This window comes from Pelecanus crispus, chromosome 19 (assembly GCF_030463565.1).
Source record: "Pelecanus crispus isolate bPelCri1 chromosome 19, bPelCri1.pri, whole genome shotgun sequence".
NCBI classification, from domain to species: domain Eukaryota; kingdom Metazoa; phylum Chordata; class Aves; order Pelecaniformes; family Pelecanidae; genus Pelecanus; species Pelecanus crispus.
Window position 1 is genome coordinate 1869948 of NC_134661.1, and position 18634 is coordinate 1888581.

An 18634-nucleotide genomic window follows, 5' to 3' on the forward strand; every position below is an offset into this window, starting at 1 on the left:
TTCCAACTGAGAAATAGCACGCCATCACATCAACAGAGACCGGACCATGAAGCACACAGCAGCGTGCCATCCAACCGCCGGCGTTTCATGTCACTCGAGACCATGAGAACTTCATTAACACCGGGGTTTTTTTCCAGCGGTTCTATGTAAATGTATTGCAAACTCACAGAAAGGCCAACTGGAAAACATGAAACTGTATTTTCCAGAACACAAGTACACACAGGAATTACCCCGTTACTTGCCTGCCACAGATCATTTACGTCACGTGGCAAAAGCAGTACATCACGTATATTTATGGGGCAAAAGCAGTATATCACATATATTTATGGGGCAAAAGCAGTATATCACGTATATTTCCAAAATCCCAGGGGAGGAAGAAAAATGCTTTTGCAGATAAAAGAATGCAGCTTCTGTATGTTGACTCAGCGAAGAGCAGCAAGAACAGTAAAGCAAAATGCCTTAAATTCATGGCATTGAAGAAATTATCTTGGAAAGGCTTAATAGGATGACTTTTACTTTTGTGAAGTAGTTCATAAATGGTGTCCTGTTTTTCTGACCCATGTGTCAAAACTTTAATTGGTCGTCTCCAGAGTACAGACTTCAAGAGTTAAAAACACAGACAAACTGCATAAAAGGTCACAGACAGATCTGAAACTCTCTTTTGATTTTTAATTTAGAAAATTCTGCTGAGATGCCAGAGGCAGAAGATAAAATAGTAAAGATCTGAAAAGAATATTTTGACCTTTAAATTTCCCAGATGACAGTTCAGGGAAGGTAGGTTTTGAACTATTCGGGTCACTCTAGAAACAGGTCTACACCCTGCAGACTCTACCTGAGAAATTCTCACTGGAATTGCGGAGTTGGGCTTTTCGGTTTTAAGGATTTAATTGCACTTTGCAAAGAAAAAAGGTTTTGATATAATCTTGCCACTGTATAATGTACTCTTTGGAAGCTCGTAAGAACCTTGTTCCTCTGACACGCTTGTTCTCCATGGAGAGGCATAAACCTGCACCCCTTGCTCAGTCCAAATTCCTGCAGACTTCAAGGGAAACGAGTCTTTATGATGCGGGTATTACCAATGTTTAAAACACAACCGTAAGGATAAGAGTAATAGTATAAACGTGTCTGATGCAGCGCCGCTGAAGTCACCCTGGCCTGACGCTGCTGCCACAGCAACGAGCATGACTCAGTTCCTCCCTGGGCAGGCGAAACAATGCTCATTAACCCCAGCTAAACGGCCACGTCCTGACGTCACCGCGCAAGCAGGGAGCAGTTCCAGTGGCAAACTGGGGCTGGCACATGGAAAAGCACAACTTTGCATGAGAGAGCGAAAAGCAGAACCATTCCAGAAGAGGCCCCCAAGCAGCTCCATATTGTGGACAAATGAAAATTTTAAATTCTTATTTTGCTTTTTTACATTGGTATTTCAATTAAGTTTTGTACTAGTCACTCACTGCTTTCCAAAAGAGAACAATGACTCGCCAACAATCTTGTGTAAACATTCCTCTACAGCAGGCACCGAGGCAGTAACTTGTCTAAATGAGCACACACCAGAGGTAAAATCATAGAATCATAGAATCGTTTAGGTTGGAAAAGCCCTTTAAGATCATCCAGTCCAACCATTAACCTACACTGCCAAGTCCACTCTAAGCCAATCAAGGGTAGACCAGACTGAACCATGTCCCCAAGTGCCACCTCTGCCCGTTTTTTGAACCCCTCCAGGGATGGGGACTCCCCCACCTCTCTGGGCAGCCTGTTCCAATGCTTGACCACCCTTTCCGTGAAGAAATTTTTCCTAATTTCCAACCTAAACCTCCCCTGGTGCAGCTTGAGCCCATTCCCTCTCGTCCTATCGCTGTTCCTTGGGAGCAGAGCCCAACACCCCCTCCCTGCCCCCTCCTGCCAGGAGCTGCAGAGCGATCAGGTCTCCCCTCAGCCTCCTCTTCTCCAGGCTGAACACCCCCAGCTCCCTCAGCCGCTCCCCACCAGCCCTGTGCTCCAGACCCTGCCCCAGCTCCGCTGCCCTTCCCTGGACACGCTCCAGCACCCCAATGTCCTTCTTGTGCTGAGGGGCCCAAAACTGGACACAGCATTCCAGGTGCGGCCTCAGCAGCGCCGAGCACAGGGGCACAATCACCTCCCTGCTCCTGCTGGCCACACCATTCCTGACACAAAGGCTACAGGCCTTTCCGTAACTCAAACCGTCTCCAGTCTTCGAAACGAGCACAGTTACAGGTGAATGAACTTCCGTCTGGGAAACACCGGCGTGTGCACGCACAGCGTGCACGCCTCACAGCAGAGGGCCCGTGTGAAGCCCATGCCGTACTCCGCACTTTTTTTAATTCAAGGGCATGTTACGGTAGCAATGAGATTTAGCATTATTGCTACCGTTGCACAGAGTTTGTTTTACAGCAGCTGGTTCATCCTTAATCTGATCATAGCAACTTGCAAGACGCGTACACATACGATCCTAACAGAAAAACGTAGTACGTCATCCACATCTTAATAGTTTTTCAGTGGGAAAATAAAAAATTCATCTATATGATACACAACAAAGAATTGTAAGAGTCTGTGGATGTTGTTAAAAATCCAAGTGTTCCCTCTCTCCTTGTTTATCTGAAAATCATAATAGAAGATTGGAACATTATTTTCCCGACTGTCTCTAAGAGAGTCGACGAATGGCCCAAGTTCTTCATCTTTATGATATTAGATAGGCACAAAGAATTAAAGCCAGTTGCGAGAGGAAAGCAGCACTCCAGGACAAAAGCTTCACTGCGCCCTCCAATTCAGCATCCACACCGACCGGCTCGCAAAAGATCTTCTGCTTACTTTGAACTCCACTTCCTTTAAAGTAGCTAGGAGTGAGGGATACAGGGAGGCTTAAACGGGTTCAAGAAAGGCAGGGACCATGTACCAGGGGAAATAAAAGCCAACACAGCTTGTCTGGGATGTATTTAAAGTGCACATCACAGCTCTAGTGCTAGTGCTAAAACGCATTAATAATGCAAAATGCATGCACTAGGCTGAAAGCTCACTTCCCCAAAAAAGAGTTTCCGAACTCAAACTAGCTTTTATTTAGTTTTAAAACAAACGGCAAAGCCTGACATTAAATCAAACCTTGAGCCACAAGAGAAGGTGCATGGAAGGGGACTCTGGATCAGGCTCTGATGCTTCTCAAGTCTCACCCCTTCACTACACCTAAATAATCCTGAGTTTCCCTCGCTTAGCAAGGCAGCACCCACGTCCCGGTACGACACTTGCCTTTCTTTCATGCAAATCCTTTCCGCCCCAAGGCTCCAGCTCCCAGCGGGTTCCCTGCCCGTTCCAGGATTGCTAACACCTATCATCATTGTAGGACTCGGCATATATGGAATTATTAAATAGTTCACCAGCATTTCAAAGTAAATTCCTGGACTCACGCTGTAAAAATAACAGAAGTTGTTTTGGTTTTTTGAACTACTTCAAGCTGGTAAATGGGAACTTGGTCCAAAATCGGTTGTTTTAAAGCCTGAACGTTTTGACATGTCATACTTGCAATAAATAAAGTTAGCACTCAAGCACCATAAAGATCAATTCTACAGCTACACTGAATTCCAAGGTAACTTACAAGAATTTTTGTTGGTATCTAAACATAAACTGGCAGGACCAGACAATACCACCTACTCAAAAAAGTGATTTTTTCCAGCAATTAGTTTTATGACGATATTTATAAGCTTCATCCGTCTTCCAATAGAACAGAATTCATTTTAAGGCAGGTTCATGGATCCTGAACATACATAAAGTATATGGCACTATATATATTTATTTCCAACTTGTTATACTACTGGATTTGTGGGTATCTATTAAGCAACAGTCTTCCCTCTAAATTATTACTGACATAATTCTGAGTGCGATGGTGCCAAAAGCTCACTCTGTAGTTAGAGGTGTCAAACTCACAAACCAATCCCTGATCGTCCAGAAAAGCATTTGATGGGGCTTTAAACATACATATGCAGACCAAATCAGGCTCCTCATAACACCTCCTTCTGGGGAATTAAATATTTGAAAGGAAGAAATTTAGGATGGTGGTAGGGAAGGTCTTGCACTGTAAAGTACGTCCCATAGCAAGTCATTTAGTTTTTATTAACGTTTCTTCGTTCATACAGTACAGGGATGGAAAGAAGAACTGCTTAGTAGAATCAAAGTTTGTTCAGTTAGTTTCAAGAGAGAGAAAAGAAGCGATACTTCAGGAGAGGGAGTCTTGAAGAGGAAGCGAGAGCATCGCATGCTTCTTCATTTAAGTATTTTATTTTAACATAACAAAACCATACATCCACATGGTGTCTAATGGAAGCACTCAATTTTATACTGCTTTACCAGGAAAAGAGCAACCTGAATTTGCAGGTTCTGTTGACAAAATAGCCAGAAATGAAAAGTCAGAGGAAATACGCAATTGGTATCTTTGGAATCCTCAGTGGGGATCAAAGAGCTTTTTGGTACGGACGCCCAGGAGAGCCGAAGGTCAGAGCCCTGCCTGCAGGACATGGAAGCAGAAGCCTCCATCTTCTGCTCACACTCCACGGCATGGGATAAAATAATAAAACCATCAAAGTCTACAAACATGTTCAAATGCCTCCTGGACATTATAATGGTACGTGCGGGTGAGAATATGTGCCTGTGTGTATTCCTCCCCTTTTAAAACGAAAAAATCTGTCTGAACCCAGACCCTTGGGAAAGTTCGGGTTCACAGGAAATCTGCTGCACAAATCTCTCCGTTGCAAGTAAAACAAACAACAAAACCTGGGCCTCAGCTTAGCAGGTGTAGAACCGTCCTCTCTGACACACGTGCAGCTACGCATACTGCATTAAGAATCCTGTCACAGCACAGCAAACATTTTCACATGTAGTATGTAAACACCATTAGTTCAAGTGCTTTCCCCTGCATTTTCTTGCCCTGCAGGATAGATTATCATAGTGCGAGTGCAGTGACAAGCTTCTTCCCGAGTACTCAAAGGCAACTCTTCCCTGATTTTACGATGAGAGAACAATCGTGAGTTCACCACACCACGTGCCCTTGTGTGAGCCTGTATTACTGAGTGAAGCAGACGGGAAAGCAGCGTCGATTTTCCGAGACCAGAAACTACCTGGAAACCAGATCACGCAACCATCACGAGTAAACTGTCTCGGCAGGGCTCCAGGATACAGAGCATACCTGGCAACACAGGTGGAGCATCTCTGGTCTGCTCACCCAACCAACACACCTTAGCCGGCAAGAGATCTCAAAGCCCAGACAGGCAGGAATAGGAATTTTGCAAGATCAGGCTCTACCCTATCTGTGCCTCCTCACCAGGAGATGAATGAAAACGCGTGTAACCACAGGACAAAGGCACACACCCCGCTGGGAAGTTAAGCTAATGAATGAACGGGTTAAAAACTCATAGCCTACCTTGCTACCGCTGAGCTGCCAACTCTGTCATCAAACCTCAAAATTCTGGCACATAAGCACAAACGAAACAAACTACCCTTTTGGTAAGCAGGTACAGTAAACACAAAAAGTAAATGTTCCCCATGATGCTTGGTTTGACAGCTAATCCATCCACTGGCACGACAAACCTCCGCTGGAGAATAAAAACACACCCTGCTTCTGTAAATCTCCGGGATCGTATCAACATGAAGTTTGCTAGTTATTAAAATCACGCCAGCTTGGCATGCTTGCAGATCTATGAGTACAATATTATGCTGCATTTTAACACAGTGTGGCTTACTCTATACAAAAACATACGGGTTTTAATCCTCTTTCAAACTATGGAACACTAGTGAAATAGGGATTATTTTTCTGGAGCCCACGAATTCTTTTCAAACTTTTAATATATTTTAATTATACATATAATACATCTTTCTGGTTTTTTTCAGGTCATTAAACCTCAGGGAAGAAAAATTTTCCAACACAACTCTGTTCCAGTTGCTAATTAAAACAATTTTTATACATTTCTGTGACACGCTGCTAAAGATGATTTATGATGGTGGCAAACAGCGGGAGGTCAATGCCAAAGTTAACAGCTGGGCTTCTCACAGTCACTTTTAAGATTTACTCATGCCATCAAATAGCCACTATGCACCAATAAAGACTAAAAATCCACAAACAGGTTTGCTATATTTTCAGTGTTAAATGCAGGGGAAACAAAACCAAGCTGGATTCCCGCAGGAGGTTAGCGTTTTCACACTGGAGTGCCACAGGTCCCCAGTGGCAAAGAAGAGCCAAGTATGCAGAGATTTCCCCAAAACCATTTTGGCCCGCCAGTACTCAGCACCCGAGTACGAGAAGACCCCACCTCAAGGCACTGAAGTCTGAGAAAATGCTCATCCAGACGCGCACAGCGACACATTTCTTATGCTAAGGCGGCAGAGAAGCAACACGCAAAGCGGGGAATACTCAAAATCCTTCCATAAAGAGAGCGTCCCAGATTTGCCGCGTTGTCCCCGACACAGGACCGCCGCGCTGGGTTCCGATCGCCCATGACACGTGCCTCGTGGAGAAATGACTGGCCCTATAGAAACTCATTAAAATATCCAGAGGCAAAGGAGAAGGAAAAAAAAGCAGAAATGCCTGTTCAACTGAACCAACAGGCAAAATATAATTTGTTTTTAACAGTTATTTGTGGGTTATAGTCTACCCTTCCATTTATACACCTAGATGATCAGCTTAAAATAAAGCACATGCATGGAATCAGAGAGGGAGTTAATCTAGATAAATACTAGCTGAAAAAAAACTTTCCTCCCTATGCCAGGCAATTCAATAACCAGCCAGTTGAGTAACGCCAGACAAACTACCTTTTACTTTATAAAAAAAGATAAACATTTATAAATTGTCGATTTTGGTAACTGTCAGCCAAAGGGAGAAAGGTGAGAGCAAAGCGTGTAATTCGCTTTAAGAATGACTTAGCAGCTAAAGCCACGAGGGAACACCAGCATAAGCCCAAAGTGTACCCTGCCAGATTTCTGAGCAGGCTTTAGTAACAATTTACAAGAATCCTGCCCATTAAAGCTGGATCACTAATAAGGCTGTTAGCTCTCTCTACAGCAAGCAACAACTGTAAAACGAGGAGTAAACATGTGAGCAGTAGTAAGGTTGCATGGAGACACACGCTCCGTACTTGAAGTTACCCTTCCACTATAAAAGCCGTGCTGGATTGTTCCCCGTGTCACTGGAAGAAAACCAAGCAAGCTGGAATTTCACAGGTGTGATCTTGTTCCAGGGAAGAATTTTTCTGAGGAGTTAGTGGCAAGTTGGATGCAAGACCAGGAAACAGAAGAATCCAAAAACTGAGGTGAACTTACTCGAATATTTTCCTAACTTTTTTGGCATCAAGAAGCTTGTCCTGGAGACTCCAAATTTTTAAAATCTGTTGATCTTGGCAGGAGACTGTGCCAAATTTCAGGGAGTTGTGGCTGGAATTATTAAGTTAATAGAAGCAGTTTCCACCTACGCTATGAGCACGGTTGTTTTTATATCCCCACGTCCTTAAAGCAGCCCTTGCAACATCTCCCCCTACCACCTTAGAAGGCAATAGTAAAGAAACCGTATGGAAAAGACGGGGAATGGGAGGGGAAGCCCTTGGTCTCAAGAAAGGAAACATAACATAACAGAATATGGCAAAGTCATTTTGGGGAGAGGTGAACAGCATCCAGAGATGAAAGGCTAAAAAGGAGCACCACTGCACATGCAATATGGCTTTGCATGTCACAACCACTCATACTCCTAAAGACAAAGCAAAACCCAGCAAAATTGTCTTTCATAGCACCAATACACAGCAAAATTCAGGCTGCTTTTTATGATTTTTACTATGTATTTCCATCTTTTAAAAGGGATTGGGGCGGGAGGGCTGCTGCTTCATGTGTCGCTTTTAAAAATAAATATTTTTTTCTTTTTAAGCCCTTTGCAAACAAGTGGAATAAATGAAGACAGCCTGTAGCTGCTCATGTCTGCCAAGACACTGAAAATTCTCATGCCCGCAGAAGAGCTGGGGGAATGAACAAGCCCTCCTACACCGAAGGCAGCGAGCAGGCTTAGTTTAAAATCAGTGATGGAAGGAGATGCGAGCTCAGCTGTCCGACTTCACACAGACCCAGAGCAGGAGCGCTCCCCCAGCCCTGCTGTTTCTAGCTGATCGAGGCAGAGGACTGCTTTTAGCTGCAGCAGAAACATCTTCAACCTCCCCAGTTAACTCCAGAGGAGGGCATCTGGTCAGGCTTTACCAGTTTTGTTTCCTTTGCCATCCATCTCAGGAAAAAAAAATCTTACTGTGTAATTAACAGAGACACCTTCACCAGCACGCTTCCCCTCTGCACCCCCTTCCCTGGAATACTATTAAATAAAAGAAAAAAGGCAAACCAAAAGAAGATGACCCCGAAAGATATCTTCTCAACAGGCTTTGCTGACAAAAGGCCCAAGAAGAACTGAACTGCTCTTTGCCATGCTTCTAACTCTTAAGACGCAACAGGAAAATACAATTACAGGCGCAAACCACAGCCACCATCGAAATGCAGCCCGTCATCTTGGCTGGAAGGCTGCAGCTTGCCAAAGGCACTCGAACAGCAAACAATGCTGCGGAGTTCCTAACAGGAATTCCTGGCAGCTGATGCCTCCGCAGGCGGAAGCGATTCTGGTTCAAATACTTCCTTTACCACTGATAACACGCTCCTACCGCTCGCAACGCCAAAGCTGAACAGATAAGGAGAGGCTCTTCCATGCTCCGCGATCCAATCCTGTTCCGACAGGCTTTTATTTTTAGAAGGCAGCGACATAAACGCAAATGCAGAGAGACAGAGCCCGTGCTGTCTGAAGGGGTAAACCTGTGTCAAGTGCAAGATCGCTCAAGTGATACGAATGTGCGTTACAGCACTTTCTGTCCTTCATCAATGCGTTTTTCAGGGAGCAAAGAATATGATCCGGAAAGCACGGAGCTGATCAGCTCTCCATATTCCGTTACTAAAGTCTACTCAACTAAAGATAATTTCTTAATTCTTTTGAGTGAAGAACAAAGCCTTTATTTCTGGCAGGAAGTAAAGATATTTACAGAATACCTAATCACGATTTCTCCTGTTTATATTAATGGCACATTGCACTAAGTAAAATCACATTTGCACCATGTTAGGAGGGGGATCATTCTACTTCTGTATACCTTGGCAATGCAGAGGTTTTGTTGAAATAGTCTGACTCCTATGTATTAACAAGCCCTAAAGCTCACTAAAGCAGCGAGACTCTGCGACACAGCTGCTGTACCGAGATACTCACATCACGTGCGAACCACTTACCTTGGGCAGCTCTACAGCTAAACCACACCACCCGGGACGCGCAACCAAATGAGCCTGGGCTGAGCACCATGCTCATGCATTGCACCTCAACTCAAACGAGTACCTGGAAGATGCTGCACTGTTTAGTGGGTACACACCAACTCCTGCCCTGCTAGTTCAGCTACCTGCAGTACACCGCATGGTGCTGGAACAACCCCAGCCCCTAAGAAGGAAGCTTCTCCAACTAGCAGACCCTGAAATCATGCTTAAATTTAACAAGCTGCCTTAGAAACTGATTGTGAACGTATTATTTTGAGTTACACCGGGGTGATTTAGGCACTTCTGAAGTTAAATGCGTGGTGAGCCTTAACGTAAGGCCTGGAAGAAATGCTGAGGACCTCCAAATCCACGCTTCAGTGCTTAACACTAAGATGCCCTGCACAGCAAGATGTGTGCCAGCAACGTTGGCTTTGTATATTAATGAGTTGAGTTTTGACGTTCTAGAAAGAAGAGGGGCATCGCAGGCAGACGTCGGCCAAGAAGTGTGGAAAGGCAGCGGGGCTTAGGAGAGGAGGAGGCCAGCAGAACCGACCCAGCCGATGCCGAGTAATCACAACCCAGCCTTGGCCTGATAACATCTCGTTTGGGAGACACAGGCCATCGCGAGCCTGAACCGCGGTTCTGCCCCCGCTAACAAGACTCCTGAACATTTATCCAATGTTAGACTAAAGTACATTTATTACGCAGGACCTGGCTTTTCATTGTACAATTAAAAATCAGTGATGTAGCCTTAAAAAATGAATGCCGTAATAAATGTAAAGTATTTCAGCAAAATACCAGTGAATTTCTGACACTGACGCAATCGGTAAAGCCCATCCTATAACTACAGCTTTGACATCAACTACCTTGGCCTGGTAAACCCGCAGTTTCCTGCTGATGCAACATGTGTCTTGCTGGCCAGATGCAGATAAGGTTAAAATACATTGCTGTTGAAAGCGGTAGAGCAGAACATTCCTGAAGAGAAAAAGCACCCCAAAATGCACCTAGTTTTGCTAGCATGGCGCCAGGGTAAGAAGAGAACAAATCCTTTTTTATACATCTCAGAAAGTTAATTTAAAACGATCTCATGAGGTGAAATGCCAAGATATTAATACTGGCTGCACCATGAGACCATATTATAAGTGACATAAACGTTACAAAACAATCTGAAATTTGGCCAGGCTGTTAATAGACAGCATTACACAATTCCTGACACAGCCAGATAATACTGCATTTCTGCTATGCAAATTTTTAACAGTGAATAGATTTTGAAAGGAGTTTACACCCACTACTCTTCAGATGCAACTTGGTAGTTCGCTATTAGGTGCCAAGCTGTCATTTACAAGTCACTTCAGCCTACTGCTATTCTCTAGTCTACCTTGTTAGCACAAAGGAGCCACCAATGAATGCCACTTGATTAAAATGGATGAGCCCTATATGAACCTATTTTTAAGCCTGTCAACTAATACTGCTGTTGTATTAATAGTTTTCATTTATTTTGCCATTAATGCCGGTCTTCTCCTACTAAGCAAATACTGTAATTCCCCACCCTTTCGTATTCCAGGAGCAAAGCTCTGTTCTTAAAGTATTTTTATCCATATTACAAAGTCATTGCACTGTGGGAATCTACCAGAAACCTTGCTTAGAAGAAGGAAGGGACAGGAGGCACGGAGCTGGTACTTAGGGCCTGATTCCCCTTATCTAAGCACGTTTTGCTTTAGGTACATGAATATTTAAGCGTGTACGGTTTTCCAGAGGTAGCAGCGGTGCAAACAGAGAATTGCCCCCCCCAACACACACAGAATCACGCTTTCATGACAGTGCCTGCCGCGCTGCCGTCGTCCACCCTCCTCCTCCCGCCTTCCCAACACGGACGCCGTGAGAGAAAGCAGCTCAGGGGCCTGACGGGGCTGAACAACCCATACTGCTGCTTCTTCCTGAGCTATCCTTCCCCACTTACTGGTTTTCAGCCAGACCGCTCCTCTGGTTTCAGCAGCTGGCGATCTGTTTGTGCCAGAGGGCACAACACACGGGGCAACCCAGCGGGAGCGTGGAAAGCTGGAGGTGCAGCAACGAGACCACAAAAATGAGTGCTAGACAGCACCAGCTCCTGCCGGTGGAAACTTCCCACCAGAACATGCTTCAGGTTTGTTGGCAGGACGACATAAAGAAAATCTGTGAAGAATACATTATCTGATTTTGCTTCTCCCTCTCACAAAAACCTCAGCATATCAACCCTACGAGCATGCCCTGCCATCCTTAAAACCTTCCGAGAAATGCTTAAACCCACAGAAGAATTAAATTATTTGTCTTGAAAATGCTTTAAAGACTAGTGCCATGCAAAGGTTGTAATCTCTATCTAGCTTGCACATTGTGCTGAATATCTCTGAATGATGGAAAGGAAAGCTCAGAGGACCGCACGATGCAAAAACCATCTGTGTGTACACAGCAACCTGCCCAACAGCCACTCCAACATAAAACTTCTCACCAAAATGACTGAAAAGCGAGTGGTGTCAAATCAGAAAACTACCAGGAGACAAAAAATAGGGACACAGATTAGCCCGGCTGTTCCTATACAGAGAAACTGAAAATAAAGAAACACAGTTTTGCTTCAAAAGACCGAGGACTGCTCCTGTTGGCATCAGCAGCCCGTCTTCCGGAGACCGCGTTAACTGAGCTTTTTGCAGCGGCGGCCTCTCAAGCCCGCTATTTTGTCTAACTTGCTCCCTTTGTGTGCGTGCGTGTCTGCCAAGGCACACACATCCCCTGCTCAGAACGGACCTGCTTAGAGCCACCGAGCGTGGGTACCAGCAGATACGAGCCCTGAACAGGACCCAAACTCCTTCTCAGTAGGAATTTTACAGAGACTGAAAAAACGGACGCATAATTCTGCTTGCACAACTGTCAACTACGGAAAGACGAAAGGTTGTAAATAATTCACTCTCTATTACAGGAAATGTTTTACAAATGAAAAGGTTGTAACCTCTTTTTGGCTCCGAGGCTGGCAGATGCTGGAGGCATTCCTGCTTCTCTAAGTGCCGCACAAGATGTGCCCTGTTTATGAGAAACTAGCAGAGACTCCTGGTTCTCAGCCCTCCCCGGTACTGCTCAATGAAAAACGCTTCTGCCTGTACTTCTGACGGGTGGATCGCAAAGCAGTGAAGCCTCCACACCTCCAGAAATGCAACTCAGGCTGACTAGCCATTTCTTGTATTCTGATGACACAGCTGCTGCAATGCACAATGCAGCGCTAAGATAACATGAAGAGAAGGGATAAATTGGAATTGTTTGTGTTTACATAAATACGCTCACACAACTGTTTAAAGATACACACACACTAAAAATATGTACACACAAGCTAAAAAGATGCATGCAGTTATTACAGGTAACTCAACATTGAATGTTTGATGCAGTCTTAAAACAGTGACATCAGTCCACTCCAGCGGAAATAAAATCATCTCCAGCCTCAGAGGGGTGGCCACATGGCCGAGGACAGATTCTGGCCCAGTACACGGAAGCAATTCCAAATAAAGAGACTACATTGCTTTAAATTCTTATCACTAAACATTTTGCAACAAACTAAAACCTCAGTAGAGGTCCCTCTGCTGCCTCCCCCACCAGGTTAGTTGGTAGCCAAACACAATGATGTTTTGTATTTCAAAGAAATCCGAGACTCACCTGTATGTTGCCAAAGTCCACGTTTTCGTAATGGAAATGTGCACATTCAGCCATCTTCGGGAAATGACCCTTTGTAAAGGATAACCTGAAGCACATCAAAAGCACACCATAAGAGGGATGCAAATCACTGACACAATGCTCAGCATCAAGTACTGTTATAAAATGCAGTTTCTGATATAAAATAAGAACGACTTTCTCATCCTAAAGCCAAGGGAACAGAGGGGTTTGCTGATGTGATGCACCAAAACAGTGGAGAAAGGAACCGAGTGAGAAAGGAAAACTAAATTGCAAAGTGGCTTTTATCATCGCATCCTTAAAGAACTGTGTGGCATTTCATCAACACCAAAGCCCACATCCTTAAGAAACGGTGCAGGGACAAGCCGCTCCACCTTTACAAATGCATTTTTGCAGCGCAAAGAAACAGCCTTACACGAGACACGTAGGAAAGTAGAACTTTACCTGTGAAAGGCATCACAGCCCATCAGTCCCGGGTTGATGTATCTGAGGGTGCAGAACAAATGCTATTTATCCTTTGCCTTTTTAAAATTCAAAAGTGAGGCATAATTATTCCCAAGTGTCTCCAGCTACAATGATGGCTGACAGGGAGATCCTCTGGCTCTGCAACATGCTCTTGCTTCTGCTGAAGCTATTATAGACTCCTATAGATATTTCTGGTGGTGAGCCAATGAGATTGTCATTATCTAGCTCTCTCTTCCCACGGGAATATAAGTGGGAAGTGAGATGCAGCATCTGGCTGCTCAGCACTAGAACAAAGAGCCATTTCCCTTACAGCATCGGAGCATTACAGAGAGGTGATCTGAACGCACAGATCAATCAATATTGGGGAGTTCTGGTCCTCAAGTCAGCATTCGTAGCAACGACAAGTCAAGCCATATTGATTACTTTTCATCCCCTTTGCAGGTTAGAGGTTTGAAACCTTAGCTGCAGGCATAAAATGTTGGTTTACATTCTCTGGGAGAGAATGAGAGACAGAGAAAGGGAAAGAGATGTAAGCCCACAGAAAAAAAAAAAAACCCTGGGAGATCAGAGAAGGAAAAAATACCCCTAAAAAAGAAAAATTGTGCAAAACCCATTCAAATGAAGAGGTACAGGGCAGAATGCAAAAAAAGGAAAAGGGAAAAAACATCAAATACAAATATATCTAGGCCACCCACTTGTCCTGGTTTAGCTTCCCATAGCATAGGGAGACAGGGAAAATTATCTCATTTATACACTGCCTGGGCTTCTCTTCAGATTTTTTTATATATATATGTTCTTTTTTTTTTTAATTAATCCATTTCAGGAAGAAATCACAAGAACTTAAAAATACAGGAACAGTGAGGTTCAAAACTCTTAACAAGCTTTGCTTCTATGGCCAAAAACAGGCGAGAGTGCCAACGAAACATGCCCCCACTTTCAGGCTACATTGGCTGGAATTCGTTTCGCATGGATTTTGGTTGCTCAGATAAAGATACTATGACAACTTGTTGCCGAATGCCCTAGCTGTATTGCAGCACAATAGCTAAAACCCAGGATATCAAAACTAGAAGCCCAGCAAAGACAGAAAGAAAATCAAAGAATACTGCCCTTACTTTTTCACATTCTTCACCTTCATACTTGCTGTGCTGCCGCAGGTCCGGAGCGGCAACTCCCCTGGAATGTCAGGGATATCTGCACCTCTTGCCTGCAAAAAAGAAGCAAGCAAAAGCAAGGACCTTAAAATTTGACTGCATGCTACGGACTACCGCCTGCTAAGCAGTAGCCCATATATTTTTACATATATGTACAAACACAGCTGAAATCTCCTATGAGTTAGAAGTCATACTTCTGCCTTTTCAACAAGGAAAATGGAACCTCAGGATTACGATCTAGTATGGGACTAGCTCTTCCTGAACCATGTTGCAGAGCCTTGGTAATTCTTAGTTAATAGCTGTGAGATCCAGTATTTTATTCATTATTACTTCTGGTTTCTAAAGAGGATTATTTTCAGAGGTAGGAGTCTAACGTACATTCCGAAACTCCATACTTGGGCTCCTCATTAAGTATCTGATTTTCCAAACACCTGGGCACTTAGATTGAGGCAGAGGCACTGGAAGAAGCCGGATAGCTCATACAGTGGAAAATCAAGTTAATGACAGAGCTGCTCATATGTGGGAGGGGAGCTTTTCAAAAAGGTGTTTGAAGCTATTGGTATAAGTGCACGAACACATTAAAATTCCGTAATCACAAAAATTAATTTACTTTAGTGAGGCCAGAACTCAAACCTCCCTCTTTTCATTTGTTCTGTCATGCCTCCTCACCCTCTCCTTCCTCCGGCTGCTTTTTCCTAAGCCGCGCGCTCTGCTGGGGCAGCACTCACCGCCGCAGGGACTCCCACGCAGTGCCGCGCGTTTCTCTCGCTGTGCTGTACAGGCCCTACGCTCTAGAGGAATGAGGGGGTTTAGGTGAGGCTTTTATGAAGGGAGCAGTGACCAAACGAGAAGATGAGCACAGATTTCACAGAGCAGGAGGAGAAAAATATGGTCCCTGATGTTGGTCAGAGATAGCTCACTAGTGCTGGGGGTGAGACCACCTGAATGAGCTTTCTTCTGCTTTATACAATGCACTACAAAACATGAGTAATGTCCAAAATAGTGAAAGCTCAAGCAAGAGGAAGCGAGGCACTTCAGTATTCCCTCTCTTAACGGGCCTGGAACTAAAAAAATCCATTTTCTAATGACAGGAGTAAACAGACGAGTTCCCTGATCCAGAAGATCAGTCCCAATGCTTCTGAGCTGGTCCACCAAAAGATCGCTGAACACAGACCATCAGTCCCAAAGCTGCTCTATGTAACAGAACACAGCTGTAGACTGCAATGTAAAATACGGAAACAACTTGGTCCTCGCCCCCAAAACTTGAGAGTCACACAATTACAACTCAAGCTAGCAGCCCACCTACGGGACAAAGAATGGGGGACTCTTTCTTATCCCCCTCCCTGAAGCTCTCATTTTAGCTTGACGTGGGTCAAATTTACACGTGCTTCACCACATTGTAACGAGCTGCTGTAAATAAGGCAAAACCATTCACCATGCTTATATTCATTAACTAACAGCAACAGAGCTAGCGGGAGTGATTCATCTCATTCAACTCCAGACACGCACGAGGTACGCAGCTACAACTGCGTTATCTACCCGAGGCTGCTGTTAGAGTCACCAGAGATAAACAGGCGCTTGGGCTCTGGTTCACCTACTTCAGACAACTGGATTAGGACGAAAGCAACCATGCTGCAGGAGTATCTGTTTCTCCCTAGATACGGGGAATCCAGGATGACCCCGGCTCAGATGCAGACGTACATCACAGACAGACAGACCCAACCAACATCACAGACCCAACCACATCGCCGAGACCCAACCAACATCACCGAGACGCAACCAACATCACCGAGACCCAGCCAACATCACCGAGACGCAACCAACATCACCGAGACCCAGCCAACATCACCGAGACCCAGCCAACATCACCGAGACCCAACCAACATCACCGAGACCCAACCAACATCACTGAGACCCAACCAACATCACTGAGACCCAGCCAACATCACTGCGGCTTACGCAGGGCTTGAGTAGAGCACGTTCCCCGCACCCAGGCAAATTCCTGTTATTTCCAGCACTGCCCTTGGAAAAGGGACGCTGCAGCTAGCATGAGTGAGCTCCCCCCTTGCGACGGCACTGAATAAATGCGAAGCCAGGACGCCCACAGTTGCGCCATTTGCAGCCCTGAACAGAAGCGATGCTTTAACTCCATTGTCCCACAGCTGTACAGGACATGCACGCCCACTCACTGAAGAAAAACAAGGACAATATTTATATCCTTAAATAAACCTATCCTTGGCTGACTGACTGTTACAAAGCACACAATTACTTCAGTATGTAATAGGACACTTGAGAGTCTCATTGTGAATTTTAACATTAAGAGGATCACCAATTTAATAAACCTTACAGGTCTTTTACATAAGAAAATAACTAATTACAGTAATAAATGTGCCATTCCTGTAAGCTGCTTTCAGGCAAAGCTGGACGTGCTTGCCTTAATTTTCTAAGGAACAGAATTTCTGTAGGAAGAAAAACAATTTTTCTTCTCCATCAGCAGTAAAAGCTGGTGGGATATAAAAATGGATAAACAAATCTGACAGAAAAACGTGGGCTTCAAGCCAGTTTGCAGCAGTGGGTAGAGACTACCCTGGATCTGACTCAAAGCAGCGTAGGCAAAACTCACACCTCCGGGGGACTGAAATGCCAGCATCTCTCTTTGAAAAAGCTGTATTATCCCCTTCTTCCCAGTTGAGCTATGTCCAAATTGTGTTGGAAGGAGATATCTGTCTCTCCCATTTCCAACAGCGTGTACCCATTTAAATGGACTACAATGAGATGCAATACAGTAATTAACTTTGCTTGCTTTTCCAATTAGATCAGAGCTCTTTGGACTCTGCTGCAGAACAGCAATCTTTCATAAGTCTCAAGGTTGAAAGGGCAGAGTGGTGATCTTGTGCAAGCTAAAATCTTTAGTATGAGGTACTAACACCAGAAAAAACTTGTAAGCAAAACAGAAACTTACTGCGATTTTAGAAACCATATTACTCCAAAATGAACTGCAACTACTTTCCATTTAAACCAAAGATACATAGCTACATAAAAGCACACTTTATTCACCCCTAGTTTGTACCTGTTTTGATCCAAAACCTGGCATGCAAAAATGTCACCCTAGATTACCCTCCTCTCAAAATACAAACAAAACGCTCCAAATGAGATTTGTCATCTTTTGTACTTTGTGTCACAGTAATTTAATTTTAAAAATCATTTTGAAACAGTTGAATTATTTACATCTGGAAATTAGCTAGCTAGCATCATCAGTTGCTTCTCACTTCCCTATTTTCTATGCATCGCTCTTCTGTGGAAACCTAGTAATTGCATAGCAAATCTGTTTATGCAAATTATTTAGTCCAATTTTCACAGCTTAATGTCACCGCTGCATCAATCTGCTTTGGTCTGAAACTGGGTAAACAAATTAGGACTCGATCCAGAACGCAGTCAATTGACTTTATCAGGATCCTCAGTCCTCTTACGTTTCAGTGGAAAGCTTTTGAGCAACACCGCTTCACCAGTCTCCCCTGAACTAAGATATTCTCCTACCAAAAGCCCACTAAAGACTACACTTACATTAGTAGCAGCTGGGATAACACTTGAGAACTTCACTGTTTTATAACAGACAGATCGAATGCGAGGCAGGTAGATACCACTAAAATGTTTGCTCTAAGCAATTTGGGGAGAACGCCTGTCTGTCTGTCCCACTCCCTGACGGACGGTCATTCCATCTGAAATCATGACAGCTGTTTGCTGCAGCATCTACATCACTTGTGCAATTTTCAAGTGTTGCTGCTAAACCCGCTGGGAATCTGAGAGCTCTTATAAATCAGGGTGTCCAGCTTTAAGCATGCCAGTTTGCAATTTTTAGTCTTTACACTTACAGACATGATTTGGAAAACTTCAGCTTTGCGCTCTGTAGCACACAAAACCTTAGTCGTAAATAATTTATATCTACTAACTCCACTGCATAATATGAAAGGCTTTTCTTCTAAAAAGTCTCATTGCATTTATCAGAAAAGATG

The 18634-nt window shown here is 44.2% G+C and overlaps 1 protein-coding gene across 1 annotated transcript in view; it reads right to left on the reverse strand.

Annotated features, from left to right (window-relative positions):
* ARHGAP32 (Rho GTPase activating protein 32) overlaps nucleotides 1–18634 on the reverse strand; it is a 157042-nt gene that overhangs the window by 124151 nt on the left and 14257 nt on the right. Inside the window, 3 exon segments of the mRNA XM_075723289.1 lie at nucleotides 12991–13075; nucleotides 13450–13491; nucleotides 14583–14674. Coding sequence (XP_075579404.1) covers nucleotides 12991–13075; nucleotides 13450–13491; nucleotides 14583–14674 — 219 coding nt within the window.